This window comes from Macrotis lagotis, chromosome 7 (assembly GCF_037893015.1).
Source record: "Macrotis lagotis isolate mMagLag1 chromosome 7, bilby.v1.9.chrom.fasta, whole genome shotgun sequence".
Taxonomy (NCBI): domain Eukaryota; kingdom Metazoa; phylum Chordata; class Mammalia; order Peramelemorphia; family Peramelidae; genus Macrotis; species Macrotis lagotis.
The window spans coordinates 1,741,442-1,761,555 of NC_133664.1; the positions used below are offsets into that span (position 1 = coordinate 1,741,442).

The 20,114-nt window shown below is 49.1% G+C and overlaps 1 protein-coding gene across 5 annotated transcripts; it reads left to right on the forward strand.

Moving 5' to 3' along the window:
* The first annotated feature begins 28 nt into the window (after positions 1-28).
* Positions 29-18,220, forward strand: UMAD1 (UBAP1-MVB12-associated (UMA) domain containing 1). 5 transcript variants are annotated; one of them, XM_074195374.1, is made up of 4 exons: positions 29-99; positions 347-449; positions 2,476-2,543; positions 15,027-18,220. In XM_074195374.1, exons 2-4 carry the CDS (start codon positions 368-370, stop codon positions 15,279-15,281), a joined length of 405 nt encoding a protein of 134 aa, XP_074051475.1. In that variant the 5' UTR covers positions 29-99; positions 347-367; the 3' UTR covers positions 15,282-18,220. The 5 variants fall into 5 exon arrangements, with proteins under 5 accessions (XP_074051475.1, XP_074051474.1, XP_074051473.1 ...); XM_074195373.1 differs by lacking the exons at positions 29-99; positions 15,027-18,220 and adding exons at positions 8,858-8,926; positions 9,821-10,519 and having other exon boundaries at positions 195-449; XM_074195372.1 differs by lacking the exons at positions 29-99; positions 15,027-18,220 and adding an exon at positions 3,053-3,575 and having other exon boundaries at positions 199-449.
* Positions 18,221-20,114: the final 1,894 nt, after the last annotated feature.

Sequence of the window (20,114 nt, forward strand, 5' to 3'; positions counted from 1 at the left end):
GCGGGTCACCGCCCCGGGGGCCCCGAGGCGAAGGAAGCGGGAGAAGGGGGCGGGGCACCGGAAGTGGCCCCGAGGCGAAGGAGGCGGGACGGCGCCCAGGTCCTGGGGGGCGGGGGCGGGCGGGGCGCGAGGCCCGGAGCCTGGGGGGCGGGGGGCGGGGCTGTTCGTGACACCCCCGCCTCGGGGGTGCAGGAGGGGCGGGGCTCGTCCCCTCTGGCAGATGGGGGTGCGGTCCCGGGGGGCCGGGGGCGACCCCGCGGGGCTAGGCCGGCCCCTCCGGAAGCTTCACTTGGGGGGCTCCCCGCGGCGCCCATCCTCACCCCACCCCGGGCCCCTCTCTCCCCAGACACCCCCGGACCCGCCGACCATGTTCCACTTCTTCCGAAAGCCCGCGGAGCCCAAGAAGGCCGCGGTGCCCGAGGCAGAAGCCGACGGATTCGTCCTGCTGGGTGAGGCCCGGCCGGAGCGGCGCGGACCCCGTGCGGTGCCAGGAGCCTCTCGGCGGGGTCCTGGAGGCGCCTTTGCGGCGGCTCCCCGACCCCCGCTGCGTGACCCCCCGCCGCCCCTCGCCCTTTTTTTTTGCAAGGCAATGGGGTTCAGTGACTTGCCCAAGGCCGCACAGCTAGGTCACTATGAAGTGTGTGAGGTCGGATTTGAACCCAGTTCCTCCCGACTCCAGGGCCGGTGCTGTGTCCACGGAGCCACCTAGCCGCCCCCTGATGTCCTTCCTTCGCAAAGACGACCATGACATCAGGGAGGCGATGCCATGACAAGCACCTGAATGGGATTTGAGTAAGGGGAAGCTACGCCAAGTCCCTAGCCCCACTTTCTCCTCCACAACCATCTGGTCCAGACGACTGGAGATGGTCCTGGACGGGAGGCAGTTGGGGCTGAGTGACTTGCCCAAGGCCACACAGCTGGTAAGTGGCTGAAATTGGATTTGAATTCAGGTCTTCCTGACTAAAGGATCAGCTTTCTATCCACTGTGCCATTTAATTGCCTCTTCCTTCCTCAGTCACTTGACACTAACTAGCTGTGTGACCCTGGGCAACTCCCCTCACCCAAATCCGGTTCTTATGCTTGTCACAGTATCACCTTCCTGATGTCATGGTTGTCTTTGAGAACAAAAGACAAACATCATCATCAACAGAGAGGAAGACAGTGAGGAGGAGGTTTTCACAAAGCCACCTATGGAACAGAAAAGGCAGGCCTTGATTGGGGAGACCTCAAGGTCCAAAGGCAGCTCCTTGTGCAGGTCTTCAGCAACCAATGCATTTCCTCCTGAACCCACAGCTGCAGCTGCCTCCCCATGAACCTCTTGGATGCTGTGAAATAGTCCTCGCTTTCACAACAGGGGCTTAGAGGTGTATCTGGAATCTCATTGCTCTGGTCCCTGGGAAGATCCTGAAGGCATTTGGTTGAATATGCCACAGAAATTGAAGAATACAACTTTTGTTTCCAGTATAGTAGAGGCTGGGAAGAACTCAGTTTTGGGAAACAGGAAGAAGCATGGTTTGCTTTTCTTGGGATGTTTCAGAGTCTTAACAGTTGGCAACCTGGACCAACTGCTGAATGGGGGTTTGGGGGAAGGGGTAGCTGCGCCTCTTTGGACCTGACTCACAAAAATGAGGCCTGTTTTGTTGGCTGGGGTGAGGGCCCTGCTCTCTGGATTTGCTCATTGCAATCATTCATTTACCTTTATTAAGATAGAAAATGGTTCTGATCTGTGTTGACTGAAAATTCTTTTACTCATTTCCCTTTTTTCAAGCAATTAGATTGGAGTTTCTTTTGTTTCCATTTATATCTTCTCATTTTTATTCCCAGTGTTTAATGAGAAAGTAGAAATAACACTAAAGACTAAAGAAGAGCTTCTGACCTTAACCAAACCTCCCTGAGGAAGCCTTTGCTAGCTAAGGGATTGGTTCTTGGGTAGCTCCCTGAAGGGATGCTCACTTACATTGGGCGAAAGTCACAGACCTTTTCTTACCCAGTTGGATGCTGAAGAGAAGGTCAGTGATGACCAACCCTCTGCCCAGAAGGATTCAGTATTCCAGTGTGTATTCAGAGATTGGGCTTTCTCACCTTCTGGAGTTTACAACTAACAGCTGTGTGGAATTGCTTGTGTGCATCCATATGTGTTACATGTGGATCTGCTCTCTACATATACAACAGTAACTATTTAAAAAATTTTTTTTTTTAATTTAAGGCAATGGGGTTAAGAGTGACTTGCTAAAGTCACACAGCTAGGCAACTATCAAGTGTCTGAGGTCAGATTTGAACTCCAGGGCCAGTGCTCTATCCACTGAGCCACCTAGCTACCCCAAGTAACTACTTTTATACATGGCTAAATAATCTGCTTACAGACTTCTTTGGTAAGAATCACTAGTTTTCCTTGGATACCAAGGAAAGAGTTAAAAAGTCATTTGAGTTGAGACCAATGACCTCAGTCAAGTCATGTTTTCCTCTTGTTTAAAGGTGACTCAGCAAATGAACAGAGCCCATCCCAAGGGAGCCCATCCGAAGAAGCCAAGCAACCTTCTGAGGTGAGAGGTGACTCCTTCTTTGCTATCTTTTGAGAATCTCAAGGAATAAGTGGCAGTGACACGAGACTTTTTCCAAGCCTGCCATGATCTAAAGACGTCTGGGGCTGCAAGTGAATGGCTTCTCCCTCTGTAAATGAGATCTTGCTGAGCACCAAAGCAAAGGGATATGAGGATGGTCTTAGCCTATCTAAATGTTGGAGGTAGGCCAGGTTATCTGCTCCTGGGAAGTAGTAGCTCAGCTAACATGAGAGCAATTACTGCTCTTTATTTTTTCATCCATTGTTTTTGGGGAGCCCCTCTAACTTGGTGTCTTTCCTTTGTGTTCTTCATTGGATCGTGCCCTAAATTCCCTTCCTTATTCTGAGAATCTGTTGGGGTTTTGCTTTTTGCCTTAGAAGCTGGATTCATTTCTGAGCTTTTCTCTCTTTGCCTCCTAATCTTCTGCTCTCTTGTCTTTTGAGAAGGAGGCACGATTAAGTCTGTACCCTTGGCTCCTTCTCTATTCACAGCCTCCCAGTTTTCTCTCCTCCACACTACCAGCCTCAGACAGTTTCTCTTGGGGGTTGGAGGTGAGCTGTGACTGCCATTGCAAACGTCATCTGCAGTTGGATTTGAAGCCCCTGCTTCCCATCTCTTCTGCATTCATAGGTGCCCTCTTCCCACAGAACTGTTCACTTTCTTTATCAAAGTGAGGTCAGTTTGCTGATCTCTCTTCTTTGTTAGAGGGTAGGCCTATCAACTATCAACACCATGTCCTCTCCCAATATCCCAAAGAAAGTTGGGTGAGGTCCAGGGAGGAGGATTCTAAGCCTGTGGGGGTTAGAGGCAGGCATGTTGGGGTGGGTTTCTAACTTGGCTCTCTGTTTTCCTTGGATTTTTATCCTCCAACCCTCTGACTGTCAAGCAAGGCCTGTGGGAGCTCTTCTTTAGAGGAGCACCATTCATGTCATCCTGAAAGCTCCTCTCTGGGATTGTGCCAACCTTTCTTTTCTTCTTTTAAATAAACAGACTAGTAACTTTGAACTGGGTTCTTTATAGCTTCCCAGTGTCCCAGTTTGGAATATCACCCAGTACTTTATAGTGACCTCTCTCGCTGTGCTATCTGCGCATCCCGTCACCGTCATCTAGAATGGGAGACAACAGGGAAGAGGACGAGCAACTTCCAAGACTTCAGAGACTTTTTTCCTCTGAGGTCACCTGATGACTTATGATGAAGGCTGGAGATGATCCCTCATTTGTGTGAATTGGGTGGTGATGGAGGCTGGGGTGAGGACATTTCTGGTATGGGCAATGGTTTGTGGTGATGTGGAGGCTGGTGGAGGTTTCATGCCCACCTTGTAGTTTGGAGCCCTGAGGCCAGTCAACTCTCCTCCCCATTCATTTGCTGTAGAAGAACGGTGTACCAAGAAAGCTCTGTGGGTAAGGGGAGGTATCCATGAGTGTACCCACACTTGGGGTAATATTCTGACCTCCTTTAAATGAAAGGTGGAAGCAAAGTTTCTGTCTCAAGTTTCTACTGTGCTTAAACATGTCCCATTGTTGAAACCAAAGTAATGGCACAAATCATCACTTGTATGAGAATATCCGACAACTCTTAGTCAAACAGACAAAGGTGAGGAAGGGAAAAGAAAAAGGACACCCTCCCCTCCAATCCCATATCCACTTTGTTCTATATGAGAATTTGTCCTGTATGATAACCTGGGCTTACGGAGGCAGAGCTACAATTCTTAGCAGCAGGTGGAATGACTGGAAATGACAGGATTTGCAGGGGTGCTAATGAGCTGTGGTCCTCAGGAGACCCCCACCCCATAGCACTGACAGACACCAGAACTATTTCAAGGGCTCCTTTAATTCTGTTTATGGTCAAAGAAGAATCAGAACAAAAGGAAAACACCATGAGAAAGAAAAAACAAAAAGCTAAAACCAGTACGCTTTGATCTGCATTCAGACTCTACTCTGGCACTGGAAGGCATCTTCCATCTCCAATCTTTTAGAATTGTCTTTGATCACAGCACGTCTGTCATAGTTGATCATCTCACAGAGTTACTGCTAATGTCTCTGAGGTTCTTCTTCTGCTCACTTCCCTCAGCATCAGAGCATGCAGGTCTTTCCAGGCTTTTCTGAAGTCTGCCTGTTCGAGAGCATTCATATACCATAACTTGTTCAGCCATTCCCTAATTGATGAGCATCCCCTTTATTTCCAACTTTTTGCCCCCCACAAAAAGAGCTGCTATGATCATTCTTATACATTTGGTCTTTTCCCCTTTTTAATCATCTCTTTAGTAGTGGTATTGCTGGGCAAAGGGTATGCATAATTCCAAATTGCTCTCCAGAATAGTTGAATCAATCCACAGCTCCACCAACTATACATTAGAGTCCCAGATTTCATTTCCCTTTTCTGTCATATTAGCCAATCTGGTACATCAGAGTTGTTTTAATTTACATTTCTCTAATCAATAACATTTTAGAGCATTATAGATAGCTTTAATTTCTTCATCTGAAAGCCACCTTTTCATACATAGGATTTGACCATTTATCAATTGTGTGATGACTTGATTGCTAATAAATAGGACTCAGTTCTCTATATATTTTAGAAATGAGACTTTTATCAAAAACACTGACAGTAGGGGCAGCTAGGTGGTGCAGTGGATAGAGCACTGGCCCTGGAGTCAGGAGTACCTGAGTTCAAATCTGGCCTCAGACACTTAATAATTACCTAGCTGTGGCCTTGGGCAAGCCACTTAACGCCATTTACCTTGCAAAAATCCTAAAAAAACAAAAACAAAAAAACCACTGACAGTAAAAACTGTTTTTCAGCTTTCTGCTTTCCTTCTAATCTTGATTGCATTGGTTTTATTTGTGCAACACCTTTTCAATTACATCTAAATCATCCATTTTATATTTCATAATGGTCTCTTTCTTATTTGGTCATAAATTCTTCTCTCCATGATTCCTTGTTCTCCTAACTAGCCTATGGTATCACATTTTATGTCTAAATCATGTACCCAGTTTGACCTTATCTTGGTATAGGGTATGAGATATGGGTCTTCCTAGTTTCTGCCACACAATTCTCCATCTTCCCAGCAGTTTTTATCAAATAGTGAGTTCTTATCCCAGAAGTTGGAGTGTTTGCATTGCTCACATTATTGTAAAGCCCAGTGTCCTAGCTGTGTGGAAGGAGGAAGGCAGCATCCTTTGTTTTCTCGAAAGAGGATGCACTCCCATCTGTGGTTTCTGTCTGTCTGGGCCTCCCCTGGGACTGCGCATGGGGTGTTGGTGACATTCACCATGAGACAATCAGGCAGGGCCTTGACTCTCAGTTGTGGCTTCTCACCCCCACCTTACTTCTCTGCTGGATTCTGGGAGGAGAAAGGTTCTTTGTAATCCTCTAGAAACATTCTTGCTTGGGAAGAGCTGCAGATGAACTCCTCATGGGCTCTTCAGCTCGAGGGCCATCACCTCCCAGAGCACACCAGTTGATGAAGCTAGGCTGGAGTCTGAGCACCTGCTGTTCATCCACTCCTCTCCTGCCTAGCTCCAGAGACTGAAGGACAGTCCAGCACCTGCAGGGATTCTTGTTCCTTCCTTCTTTACTCAGAATCCCAAGAGAGCATGCATGCTACAATGATGATGAAATCTACAGAAAGGAGATGGGCCCATCATCCTCATGGTTCTCTCACCTGGTGAAGGACCATTGTTTTAGGGGGCTGTGGGAAGTGCAGCCTTGGATGGTAGGAGAAAAGGTTTCTGCTAAATGCAGAAAGGGTCCTCAACCCTCCAAGTGACAATCCCCCAAAGCCTGTTGGCTTAGTGTTTGGTGCTGGACTCCCCAGCTGGGGGGGGGGGGCAGGGATAAAGGAGACGCTTTCTAGGGATGGGCTTTGGAACCTGCCTTCTGTCCAGATGATTTGAGTGAATTGGGACGCATGATGACCTGTTTGTATCCCTAGCTTCTTTGAAAGGGCATCACGTGCACAGTCCCCAGCCTGCTGGAGACAGATACTAAAGGTGTGCAGATTGACTATACATGTAGCCTAAGAAGGAGCAGCAGCAGCAGTTACACTGGCCAGCGCCATTTTGGAAGAGTTTGAATCACTGCTGTCTCCCCAGTTCCGGAAGTTGCTTTTTTCATACTATGCAGAATTCGTCTTCCTCTTTTTCTGGTTACCTCATGCTCCCCATTGTTTATCCCTTTAAGTGTCCTTGGTGTAAAATCTTGGAATCAGCAGGATAAAAACTCAGTCCAAGCAGAATGAACCAACTGTTGGGAAAGACTGATTATTAATTACTTAATAGATTGTCCTAAGTTGCAGTGTCCCCAAGTTGTGTCTGGGTCTCTCAACTGAGCTCAAGGCTCTAGGCTAGGGCTGCAACAGTCAGGGGTCTACTAGAGCTTTGGAGGTGGCCGTGTCTCAGAGAACTGCTGGGGGCTGTGAAACTGGTAGGATTCTAGCTCCTCATTGGCAGTGGGACAAGCAGGGCCCAGGAGGGGAATGGATTTGCTGTCCCTGACTACTCTGCATATCCTTTAGGCTACTCTCCCCACCTTGCTTGTAGTGACAACCAGTTCAGCTATGCATCCATGTTATTCTCTTTATCAGCTGAAAGGCTGGACCTCCATGCCCCGGTCTGGCCTTCTGGCCAGGCAAAGTGGTCAAGGCTTGTGTCTGGTCAGTGAACTGGAAGGACCTTGGGAGAGCACAACACAATGTGCCTCTGACCCCCTTCTCCTTGTTTCTGCCTTCCTGTGAACCTCCCCTTCTCTGGCCCTCTTGTAATGGCCCCCTTAAAGTCAGGGATAAACCAGACAGATGGTGGTGCTGAACAAGAGCTGGCCAGAGTCAGGGGAAGAACCTCTGGCCAGAGGCTAGACTGGGTTGGAGTCTTGAGGAAGCAGGAGTGGCTGGAGGCAGAGGTGAGGGCAGAGGGCCTGGCTTAGAGCAGGGCTGCATGGTGTCTGTCTGTCTGACTTGTAGCAGCCTTGGGCCCAGTCTGAATGAGCTCCCAATGGAGGACTCTGGGATTGGGTGGGGGGCTGTGGCAGTCAGGGTTTGCCTTTCCTGGATGCTCTGTAGATGGGGAGTTGGCTGGGTGGGAACGCAGTGGGGCAAGATGGGGTCTTTGGGGGTAGTCACCTGCTGAGATACTGAGGTTCTATTTGTAGGCTGTTTCAGTAGCCTCTTACTCAGGAAAATAACCTGGAGCTTCCTTGACTCTTCTGAATTAAGAAAAACAAGCCTGGGAGCTTGGACTTGGGAAGGGAGCCAGGCGGAGGGATGCCTGCCTGCGGGGGGTAGGGGTGGGGATCAGGCCAAATGTCTTCTGATTCACCAGACTCCCTGTATTCCCACAGCATCCCCCTTCCCCTGAACTTAGCTCCTTCCTTACCGTGGCTGGGTCCTCCCAGAGCCTCCATCCAGTCTCCTATCCTCCCTGGGCTCCACTCAAGACTGGACTTTTTCTACAGTCCCCAGGCAGATCCCTTCCCCCGTTAGAGTGTAGGCTCCTTGAGGCCAGGGATCACTTTTTTCTTATGGTGGGCTTCTTGGTGCACAGCAGAGCACCCAGCACATACTAAATGATGGGGAATAGCACAGAGGCAGAGACTGGGTGCCAGGCGTGGAGAAGTCTAATCTATATGGTGAGATAGGACTGGCCTTCGTTTTGTTTTGTACAAAGCCAAGGGTTAAGTGACTTGCCCAAGGTCACACAGCTAGGCAATTATTGTGTCTTGAGGTCAGATTTGAACTCAGGTCCTCCTGACTCCAGGGCCAGTGCCCTATCCACCTAACTAGCCACTAGGGCTGGCCTTTCTTTACAGACAGATGGAGGCTTTGTTATATCTTAGCAGAAGCAGGGAGCCCCAGATGCTTTGTGAGGAAGGGAGTAACACTGTCTACTTTAGGAATGTCAACTGGAAGCCCCAGAAGAGGAGGAAGAGAGTCCTGGAGAGAAGTTGTTAGGGTGGAGAGAATGGAATGATGGACGCTGAGAGGATACTGGGAGGGACAGGGCTAAGAGTGAGAATGGGTGGAATTTGAGGTGCCTGAGGGAGTGCAGAGTTAGTGAGTGCAGAGAAAGGGGTCCAAGACTAGCCTTGCCAAGGGAGGGGGGTGAAGCAGAACGGATGGGCCGATGGACAGGTGCCTCCCTCTCTCGGCCCTTCCTCATCATCCCAGGATCATGCTCCACTGCTCCTTTCTGAGCAGAGCCATCACTCTGGCCTAGACTCTTCACTCTCCCTGTTGTGCCTCATCGAGCTTGCCTGAGGACTCAGGATGGGGGCATTGGAACCCAGACCTTGTGTCCTCCAGGTCCAGGCTCATTCTCCTTGGCCTCTTTGCTTCTCCAGGCCTGTGGGTCCATTTGCATGGCCTCGGATGGTGAGTATTGCTCTCCATTTTCACTTTATTTTTTTGTTTTTGTTTATTTGGCTTTTGCAAGGCAATGGGGTTAAGTGACTTTCCCAGGGTCACACAGCTAGGCAATTATTAACTGTCTGAGGCAGGATTTGAACTCAGGTCCTCCTGACTCCAGGGCTAGTGTTCTATCCACTGCGCCACCTAGCTGTCACTTTCTTGACAAAGGTGGTCAGTAAGAATCCAGGGTTCACCAGAGAGGGTGTGAACGATCCCTTTGTGGCTGCCACAGATGCTCCCCTATGGCTGCCATCAGAACTTCCATTCTCCAGTTGGTTCCTACTTTTGGGAGAGGGCTCACCAGAGGGTCCTGACCATCACCTGCTGGGAGTCGGAGCGCCAGTGGGGGTCACTGAGTTGGGAATTGACTGGCAAGTTAGACCAGTGTCCCTGGGGTTTCATTTGCTCAGAATGAGCAGAAAAGAGGAATCATACAAAATTGGAGAAGAGATTGCACTAAGGCTCTGTGGAAGCTCTGCAGGAGGTGGGTTTTCTGGGTCTCCGACAGCCTTATGTGATGGGTGAATGGACACCTGATTGGAATGGAAGCCTGCCTGCGCTCCAGTTGAGGTGGCCTCCAGTGCAGGGCTTCTTTATTGGCCGCATTGGTTGTTGAGATCAAGAAAGCATCACAAATGCCAATTGAACTAGAAAGGGGACTGGGACCCTGCACTGTTGGCACCCTGCTGGCCGGGGCCAGGGCCTGGCGCAGCCCCCCTTCACAGGCTGGGACAGAGGGGACCCAGTCGGTGTTCCATGTCCTTCTCTCTCCCCCAGACCCCATCCTGGCTCTTGTGAACCATCTTGGGAGGGCGGGGGTCAATGAAGCCTATCCGCTGATACCCTTTTCTGTCACAGGGTGGGGATGAAACAGGAAACGACTTTGGATCAGTTGAGATGTTCTGAAAACCCTTGGATACGCTGGAGGGCTGTTGCCTAGGGAATGTGGTGGGATAGATGGAGGAGAGCCGGCTGCAGGGCAGATTCCTTGGGGTGAGGAGCAGAGCGCTGTGGCCCGCACTTGAGCAGAAGGGAGCCATGTAGGCTTGGGGGATTGAGACCTTCAGACTTTGCATCAACATTCCAGTACTGATTCTGGCAGCATCAGCCTGGCCAAGGAGGACAGCTTAGGACCAAAAGAGGCCAAGCAGACCTGGGCTCCATCCCTAAGGGAGACCCCTCGTGGGGAGACAAAGATGCACTCAGCTTTTACCCCACTAAGCTTTCACCTCTCGAGGTGTTAGTGAGAAACAGTTTTGAGGAGGGGGAGGAGACTTTTATAGCAACTGTTCTTGTTGTAAGTGGTTGGTCAATTGATCATGGCATGGTCCTAGGAGGAGGTCCCTGGTTGGGGCTGGTGATCCCCAGTGAGCCCTGGGAACCGCGCCTGGGCTTCCTGCAGCGGACAGTGCATGGGATTCTGTGAGCAATCCTCCTAGGATGCCCCAAGGGATGGAGAGGGCCTAGTGGCCCACCAAGACTTTGCAGTGCTCCCACATTCAGGCACAGACTTCTCTCAGTCCCCAGAAACTTAGGGAAAGAGTAAAGAGGGAGGTGCCGAACCCCTCCCCAGCCCAGTTGGTCCCACCGGACTCCAAGGAGGCTTCATCTTGTTCCTGGACTTCTGCTCTGCATAGAAGCACCAGCTGGGGGCCAGACCAGGATGAGCATCCTCGGAAGGTGACTGTCCTGAAGGCTTCGGTCCCTCAGGTGGGACATGGGAATGGCAACCAGGGGCAGTGGGGATCTTCCTCCAGCCTCACCCTCGTGGGAAGGACAGGGCTGCACCGCCTCAGCTAGCTCTAGGGCTGGGCCTCCTCAGCTCATGGGTCACTGGATCTGCCCAGGGGGGCATTCCCCCTTTAGGCTGTCTGTCTGGTACCCTCGGTCCTTTTCCTTCTCTACTTGTGCATCTTCAGGAATGCTCTCCACTCTTGTCCACATCCTGCAGCCCCCTCACCTCCACCTTGCCTCCCTCCACTCTGTTGGGTCTTGGTATTCCTGGTTGACATCATCTCAGGAAGGTGAGGCATGGATCCAGCCTCAACTCGGGGTCTACCCAAAGGACTACCTGCTTTGAGGAATGTGCGTTCCTCCAGGAGGACCTAGGTACTCAGAAGGAGCCAGAACATTGTGTGTGTGTGTGTGTGTGTGTGTGTGTGTGTGTGTGTAGGAGGGAACCTTGCTTGGGAGGAAGACCCCAGAAACTTGAGAGAGGTGACAGCATGCCAGCCATGGTGGATGGGAAAGGTTTGACCCCCCCCCCCAAGCCAGCCTGTCTGCCCTCCTCGGGATTCCTGCACAGGAGAAGGACTTGGCGGGGAAGCTGCCCACCGGGCCACCTCTTCAGGGCTTCTGGACTGGCTTCCCAGAGGAACCGCAGCTGATTACCCAGCCCTTGGCCATATCTGGGGACATTTGAACTTTGGGGGCCAGTGACCCCCTTAGGCAGTGGCTGCCTCACAAGATGCCAGGGCCGGCCTCTTTTGGGGATACAACCTTATTACAGTGACTGAACAGAGACTTATGGGAATTTGGGGTTCAGGGGTTCTGCTGTGTTAGTGTTTGTTTTCTGTGACCTCAGCCTCTCCAGCAAGCATTTGATAGACTTGTTTTGAAATCTGGCTACAAAATAATCTCACTTTTTTTAGAAATTTGGTCCTTCTCCATTCACTGACCTTCAAAGCCACTTCCTTTCTTTCCAGCCTTCTTCCCCTACTCCCCAGCATGTGGTGCTGGCCCTGGCTGCTCCTCTGAAGTCCTCTGATGGGGCTCCCCCAGGCCTGGCAGTTTCTTCCACCCTCTGCCCTGACCACTGACTACCCCCTACTTCCATTTGCTCCAGGAAGCCTCTCCCACCTCCTTCATTCGGGGCTTTCCTTCTCTGCACCCACTGGCTTGCAGGTGAGCTCCTGTCAGGCTTCTAGCACCTCAAGGGCAGGGATGGCATAGTTTGCCTCTTTTTGTTTCCCTGGCACTAGTAGAGCACCTAGTAAACAGTAGGCACTTAATCATTGTCTATTAACTGACAGTCTTCACTGACCTGGCCTGGTGGAAGTGGCCCGGCTTCTGGTTTGAGAGGCAGCTGGCCTTTTTTTTTTTTTTTGCCAGTGGAAGCCAAGGCCCAGGCCCAGCACTTGGCAGTGGCTTCCCTCATCAGGCGGGCCCCCTCTGCCCAGGCTGCCATCCCCCTACTGCCTTTAGTCTTTCTTTTCATTTTTTCCTTGTTTTGCCTTTTCACTGCCTCTCTTTCTTCCTTTTAAATCTCCTGCAGCTCAGCCTGCAATCATCTTCTACTTCCTGAAACCCAGACCTTCCCACTCTGGGCTTCCCCCCAGAACCCTTTGGATCCCTTCCCACAGAGGTTCCTCTCCATTTATTTTTGGGGAGGTGGTTAGCATTTACTTATCTGTGGATTTCTTTTGTCCTTCCAGTAGGACCCCCCCCTCCCCCAGTATCACTCTACAATACCAAACGTGGAGTTGTTGCCTTAATAAATGTCTATTTAAATGAAATTGTTTGTGATAAATATAGTCTAGGGCAATGTTGTGGTTACTTGTCGAGAGTAGTCTCATTTTTACTGCTGACAATGGCCTAGAACACCTGGCATCTTTTCAATCACAGAATCACCTGATAATTATTGTATAATTTCCAAAAACCTGAGGACCATTGAAAAATCAAATCCAAATCTATATTCTTGGGGACTTCACAAATAATTATGATTAGCTCTCCAACAACCTGATCTCTCAGCTTTTCAAGGAATTTGTAAAAAGATTTTAAAAAGTGATAGGATTGTTAAGAATCAAATGAGGTTCCAAAGGTCATGGTGGAATGGCCTAAACAGGAGGGGTAATGAGTTGTCATGAGCCTTACTAGTGATGAGAGCTCAGGAGGCAGGCTCTTGGGTATACTTCTCACATCTGAGGGGGTAAGAGTAGATGACCAGGAGGGGTGGTCGGAATGGTGGGAGCAGGGATGATGTTGTCAGCTCAGAGTTTAAACAGTAGAAAATAAGTGTGATTTTGGCCTTGTTTTTGATGGTAGTGGTAGTGTCCAAAAAACCAGTGGATAGTTGACTTTTTTTTTTTTTTTTTAGTTTTTGCAAGGCAGTGGGATTAAGTGGCTTGCCCAAGGCCACACAGCTAGGTCATTATTATGTGTCTAAGGTCAGATTTGAACTCAGGTACTCCTGACTCTAGGGCCCATGCTTTATCCACTGTGCCACCTAGCCACCCCGTAGTTGACTCTTATTTAAAAAATGTTTTTAAAGGCAATGGGGTTAAGTGGCTTGCCCAGTTAGGTAATTATTAAGGTAATTATTAGGTAATTATCACCCAGGTGCCCCTGGGTAGTTGACTCAGCTCTCAAGGGTTTCTGACATTGGTTTGGAGATTAAAGAGAAATTGTGTGTGGCCGACTTAGATTTTTAACAAAGCTTTTGATAAAGTGTCTCATACTGTTTTTTTTTGTTTTGTTTTTTTTTAGATTTTTCAAGGCAATGGGGCTAAGTGGCTTGCCCAAGGCCACACAGCTAGGTAATTATTAAGTGTCTGAGGTCGGATTTGAACCCAGGTACTCCTGACTCCAAGGCTGGTGCTCTATTCACTGTGCCACCTAGCCACCCCCTCTCATTCTGTTCTTGCAGAGAAGATGGAGAGAGAGCACTTGAACAGTAATATTATTCTATGGGTTTCAAACTAGTTGGATGATCAGACATAGAGGAGATGAGAATAATTCAGTGCCAAGGTGGCAGGAGGTCTCCAGCAGAGTGTCCCAGGGTTCTGCACTTGGCCCTCTCCTATTTCACATTTTAAGCAGTACCTTGGATGCTTGATGCAGTGTGGATGACGGAGACAAGCTCCAGATGGAGCTGGGCAGACAAATTGAAAATCAGTGTACAACACTACTGAGGGCAGACAGGGATCGATAGCATTTGTTCTGAATAAGATCTGGAGGCTTAATTGGACTTGTGCTTATTCAAAGTCAGCAATGGATGTGGCAGCCAATACCATCTTGGACATTACATCGTTCTCTACCCTGATGGGAGCCCCTTCATCTCTATGTTGGCTCAGATCTGGTGCCCCTGGCTTAAGGATGAGGATCAGCCAGAGGTGCCAAGAGAAGGGCAGCTAAAATGGGCAAGGGCCTTGGGAATCATCCCAAGGAAATGGGCATATTGTAGAAGAGAAGACTGAGACAGACCTTGAGGATGGCTATACTGTCTGGATGAGGATTGGGCTTGTTCTGTGTGGTCCTGGGATGGGGACAGAACCAGGCTTGGCTGAGGGAGGGAGTTCACAGGGGTTTGAACAAGAGGCTGTGGATGCCCCTGTGGGTCTCAAGCCCTGGGACACTAGAAAGGGAGAGGGACTGAGCACCAAAGACTCTGGGTTCCAATGTGATGCCTTGGAAATATTGGATAAATGATTTCACCTTTGAGGGCTTCAGTTCACTCCTCTGTATAGATGAGGGGGGTGGTTCTCTTGGTGCAGATGCAAGTCTCAAAGTTGCTATGAGCAGGGGACTTTGTACTCAGGAAAGTCCCCCAACGATGGGAGCAGTTCCTCCTTCCCTTCTTTCTCTACCTCCCCTCTCTGGGAAGGGAAGAGAGCCCAGGACAGAGCCCTTGGGGCAAGTGTGAATGTGGGTAAGTGTGTGTATGTATGTATGAAAGTGTAAGGGTATGCATGGTTTTGATGCATATATGTGGCATGATGTGTGTGAGGATGTGCATGGTGGTGATGTGTATGTGTAGTATTGTGTGTATGAGTGCATGTGCATGTCTGTGAGTATGTACGTGAGTGTGAGCTGTTCCCAGAAGGCCTTGAGGCAGCCCAAGAGGACAGGACGTCCCTGAGGTGCCTTCCCCAGCCAGGTACAGATATGTCTCTGAAACCCAGGGCCAGCACTGGGAAGTCTCATTGGACATGGTTGTTCTTGGGGTGGACTGCTCCTGCCCCCTCGGTCATCATGTTGTCAAGTGTCAGACCTGGGTGGCCACAGGTCTCCACAGTGCTCTGCAGTGGTTTCTAAGGCCCACCATTATGATTTTTATTCCCTTTAGGTAGATGTGGGAAACCAGCCCCGTGGCAATGGTTCAGGCCCTCCAAAAGACGGTGAAAGCCAGACCGTGGACAGCAGTGTCCTCGTGTCTGAGCTGCTCAGGGACGTGCCCTTCACCCTGGCACCCCATGTGTTGGCCGTGCAGGGTGGCGTCAGTGACCTCCCTGACCACCTGCTGACCTCCAACATCAACGACAACTTGTCACGGTTTTGGTACGATTTTACTCTGGAGAATTCCGTGCTCTGTGACCCCTAATGCATCCACAGGACAAGCGCATGAGCATCATCATCGTCCAAGTGGAAATGTGCTTGTGTCAAACCTCCTCTCGCTTCGTGTTTTCATGTGATTGTTAATGTTCGAGGACCTTCAGGAATCACAAATTCCCTAGGCATTTATGTTTTCACCTCATTTTGGAATTGGCAACATTGGCATCCAGAAGCTTAGACCAGATTGGCCTCTGCCCCTTTCCCCTTGCCAGAAGGAGGATGGGAATTGCTCTTCACTGGGGAAAATCTTCAGCAGAATGGAGCCCCTCCAATGTGTTTTGGAGAAACTGAGGCGCAGCACCTCTGTGGCCTTGCTCCAGAACTCACAGCCTGTCATGGTTGACAGCTGCCCAGTGTTATGAAATGGTTGGGAACCTATGTCCACACATCTCCTACATCCCCAGTTTATGCACAAATCTATGGTTTTTGGTCCACCTCTGTTTCCTCAAGAAAACCATCTGTGGATGAGAGAATGACGCCAATTAGAGACTTGCTGGTCACTATGCAGATGGGAGCTCCTTCTCTCTGGAGGCCCCAGGACACTGGTTTTCAGCCTCAGAAGGTCCATCAGCGCCAGCCTTGAAGGCTCCTGTTTGCAGCCTCTTCAGTGTGGTGACCACCTGGGCCCAGCCCTGGTAAAGGAAAGTAGACAAAGGAAGAGTTCTGTGGACCATGGGATGTGCCCGTGTCACTGGTGGCAAGAAACAACAGCAAGGACCCTGGGCCCTCCAGATGTTCAGAAAGATGTCAGCATTCTTCCTGTGCTTTGGCCCATGTTAATGAGTAAACTTGCTAGGAGAGGGTGGCAGGCTGGGTGTGTGCTTCAGAAAAGAATGGCATTATTTTACTAAAACTTAGCCCAGAGGATGTGACTGGAAAGGACCTGGATTACTATTTATATCATCAGCAGAAATGAGCATTATTTTTATAACGTGTATGTGATCACCTTTTATCACATGCCCCAATAGATCTATTTTTCCACTTTAACCAGTTTTCCTGAATGTTTTGTCAGATTTTGTCTAAAACATTTTTGCGTTTCATTTGCCTCAATTATGTTGTGAATTTGTTATTTGCAAAAAACGCTTATAATTCTATTTAAGTAATGAGAATTAAAATGTGGAACATTAAGAAAATGATTTCCTTCGTATTACTCAGTGTCTATGTATAGTGTATGAGTTCATCAGGAACTGAGAAATTGAATAATCTGTGGGGTATGATGAAGAGAAATCTAAAACACAGTCATCAACAAAAGCAGCTTTTAAAAGAACATCAGTTTTTTTGTGGTAAGAAATCTCCCCCTGAGTAAAAGGACTGGGAGAGACCCCATGAAGAAAAGCCTTCTTGGTGGGCAAAGGTCACCAGGTTGGAAGTGTTGGGGGGAGGAGCGAATTCTTGGTCAGGACCTTCTGTTGGAAGACTCCTCCATCTGTTATAGCACTTAGTGAATCAACCAGGGCCTTTGGGACCAGCGAATCCCAGTTAAAGAAACTGACAGCAGTTAAGCCCTTCTGCTTTACAGCCCTTTGACTGTCCCAAATCACAACATTTTGAGAACTCGTGGGGAGGCTGGAGATAGACCTGGAAAGTTTGGGTTATGGCCATAGGCAAGTTTTTATGCCATGATCGTTTCCAGATAGGTCTACTTCTAAGAACTAAAACAAAACAAAACTTTATCCTTCAAACTCTGTGCTCCTTGGTCTCTTGTGCAGCATGAGGGGGAGTACTGATGCCCCCCACAAGGGACCCTTCTGGGCTCTCGTTCCTCCCAGCCAGGGACCCATCTCCCATGTGGGCACCAGTGCCCCACTGGCCCCCACCCCCTGCAGGAAGGGAGCTTCTGTTCTTCCCCTACTCCCTCACTTCTGCTCATGGTGCCCTCAGCCCCTGGCCAGGTCATGGTCCCCTCCTTGGAGAGTCTGTGACCCACCAAAAACACTCTTCTGTTCCCAGGGAAGACCTGTACTCATAACCTGCAGCAGGAAAGCAGTGCCTTCTCATGTTCTTGAGGATGGCAGGGCTGGCTTTCCTCCTGGGGTTTCATCAAGAAGGGCTTTCACTTTGAAGCTTGACCTCCCAAAGACCAAGGCACTTCTTTTGGTCCATATTTCACCTGGTCAGCAGGACATGCACCGTTCTCTGGAACAAGGTGCATCTCAGCAAATTACATTGGGGTGGGGGGAGGAATCAAAACAAAAAAACTTTTGTGTTGTCCTTGAGAGAAACCTGAACCTAGTTCTTTGTCAAGTCTCTGCTCACACTCAATTTCCAACCCACAAAAGGAACTAAATTCCTCCCAGTCAAAGGATAATTTCCTCCAGATCTACTCTTCAGACAGTTTACCCCAAGTCAGCCCCCTAAACCTCTTCTTAGCCAAGAGCCCAAGAAAGGGAGCCCACCTAGAAGGAGAGCCACCTAGAAGGGGTGCTGCCTGGAAGGGGAACCCACCAGTGCCCTTTTGCTGCTCAGTCAGCCACTCCCATGGCCAGGGGTGCTGGCTTTTGCAGTGAGGTGCATGGAAGGAGTCTCATAGTGGAAGGGCATGGGCCAACACTGCTCATTGATTTTGTGTTCACTCCGGTATTCCACAAGTGATGGTCCTTTGGGCTCATAGGGAGGCCAGGAAGATGAGGTGGTCTAGCATGTCCTGTAGTCTGGAGCCCTTTCCCTTCCCAATTCTGTGATTATTGTTGAGGACCCTGGGAACATGGGCTCAGTTACCTGGGCTCCAGCCTCAGCTGCCCCTGCTCCCCTCAACCCTAGACCTCTACAAGAGCCTGCACCTTGACCTTGCATCAGCCTCCAATCTTTCCCCATCTGACTCCCCAGAAATCTGGGCAAGAGAATGCATCCCAGGGGTGGCTAGGTGGTGTAGTGAATAAAGCACCGGCCCTGGAGTCAGGAGTACCTGGGTTCAAATCTGGTCTCAGACACTTAATAATTACCTAGCTGTGTGGCCTTGGGCAAGCCACTTAACCCTGTTTGCCTTGCAAAAACCTTTGAGAGAGAGAGAGAGAGAGAGAGAGAGAGAGAGAGAGAGAGAGAGAGAGAGAGAGAGAGAGAATGAATGCATCCCTTAACGCCTCTTCCCTGGAGCAATCCCAAGTCCATGTGCAGGTGCTTGATTGTGTCTGTGGGAAGCATGTGAGCAAATGTAGAGCCCTTCCCACCAAGGTCACGGCCCAGGCTGGACTCCACCATCTCTGATGCCCATGGTTGAGAGCTTTCTGAGGAAGTCTTCTCGGTAGGAGGGGCCATGATCCTCCCTGGTGTCATTTAGATTTGCTTGTGTTTGGGCCTGTGTCCAGTGGAGAAGCCTTCTTCTGCCTTCCCTTATGTTGGCTTTCCACATCATGTTCTTGGAAGTTATGGCCATGTGTATCTTTGGATGGGTGCTACAAAACCTGCAGTCTTAATGGGCTGGGGAGAAGGTTAGTCCTTTGAGTGGTAGGTCAGATTCATTCACTATCTGCCCTTGTCCCTTGGGATCAAGAGAAGATGAGTGGCTGAGTTGTGGGGAGAGGACTTTGGCTTCCAGGGTCAACAACGGAATGCCAGGTGTGAGGCTGAGGGGATATGAGGCACGCCTCTCCCAGGATCTCAGGGATGTGGCTGCTCTTGGACAACCTCTCTAGGTCATGGTCCTTGTCTTCATAAGAGCCTTGGCCAACTCCAGGGCCAGGATGCTCACAAATAACTAGAAGACATTCTAGAACATGGCACCCACCAAAAGGAGGTGTGAGGAGAAGACTGCTTGAACATCCCTCCCCACATCTTGTTAGTATTCAGATGGTTTGGGGGTTTGGGCTAGGCCAAGGTTGATTATACTAGAATTGGTAAGAGAATGCAACAGTTGAGGAGCTGCTAAGTATAACTTTATTATAATATTATAATTACAATGCACCAGGCCCTGAGTTCAGCCCCAGGAGTATGAGGCCTCAGCCAGAGACCCTGCCCTCAAGTAGCTTACGTTTCACTGAAGAAATCACTGGAAAAAGCATCTCCGCTTCTGGGTCATTTTAGTCAGGTCCAACTCTGGTGACCCCATTTGGGGTTTTCTTGTTCAAGAGGAGTGGTTTTCTGTTTGCTTCTCTAGCTCCTATGACAGATCAGGGGCAGGGACTGGTCCAGGGCCTCCCAAGCTAGGTTTCCTCACTACAGACCTGGCGCCCTCTCCACTGTATCACCCAGATGTCCACATGATAGGACTGTGCCTATATCAGAAAAAACGATAACTGCCTAAATGAACTGGCATATTTATGTTGTATCAATTAATGTACAAGGGAATGCCTTAGTTTTTTAATATGTTCATTGTACATTAACATATTATACACAATATATTAATATATAATATTTAATTAAAAAATTTTTTTCAGCAAAAAATATTCATCTTTTCCTTCCCCATGAACCCTCTGCATTGAGAATAGGAATAAAGCAAAATCCATGTAGTCAAGCAAAAAAAATTTCTACATTGGCCATGTCCAAAAAAAAACAAAGATTGTCTACATTCTGAGTTTTTCACCTCTCTATCAGGAGTAGAGATATGCCTATTGATCCTCTGGAAATGTTGTAACCCTGTTAAGTTTCCCTAATTCTTTCAAAGTTGCTTGACTTTACCATACTGTTGTTATTCTATAAATTGTTCAGGTTCTGTTTTCTTTGCTTTACATTAAATCAGACAAGTCTTCCTGGGTTTCACGTCATCATTTCTGATGATTCAGTAATATTCCATCAGAGATACACATAGAATGAAAATAAAGGACTGGAGTAGAATTTATTATGCTGCAACTGATAGAAAAATTAAGCAGGATTATGATCTCAAAGT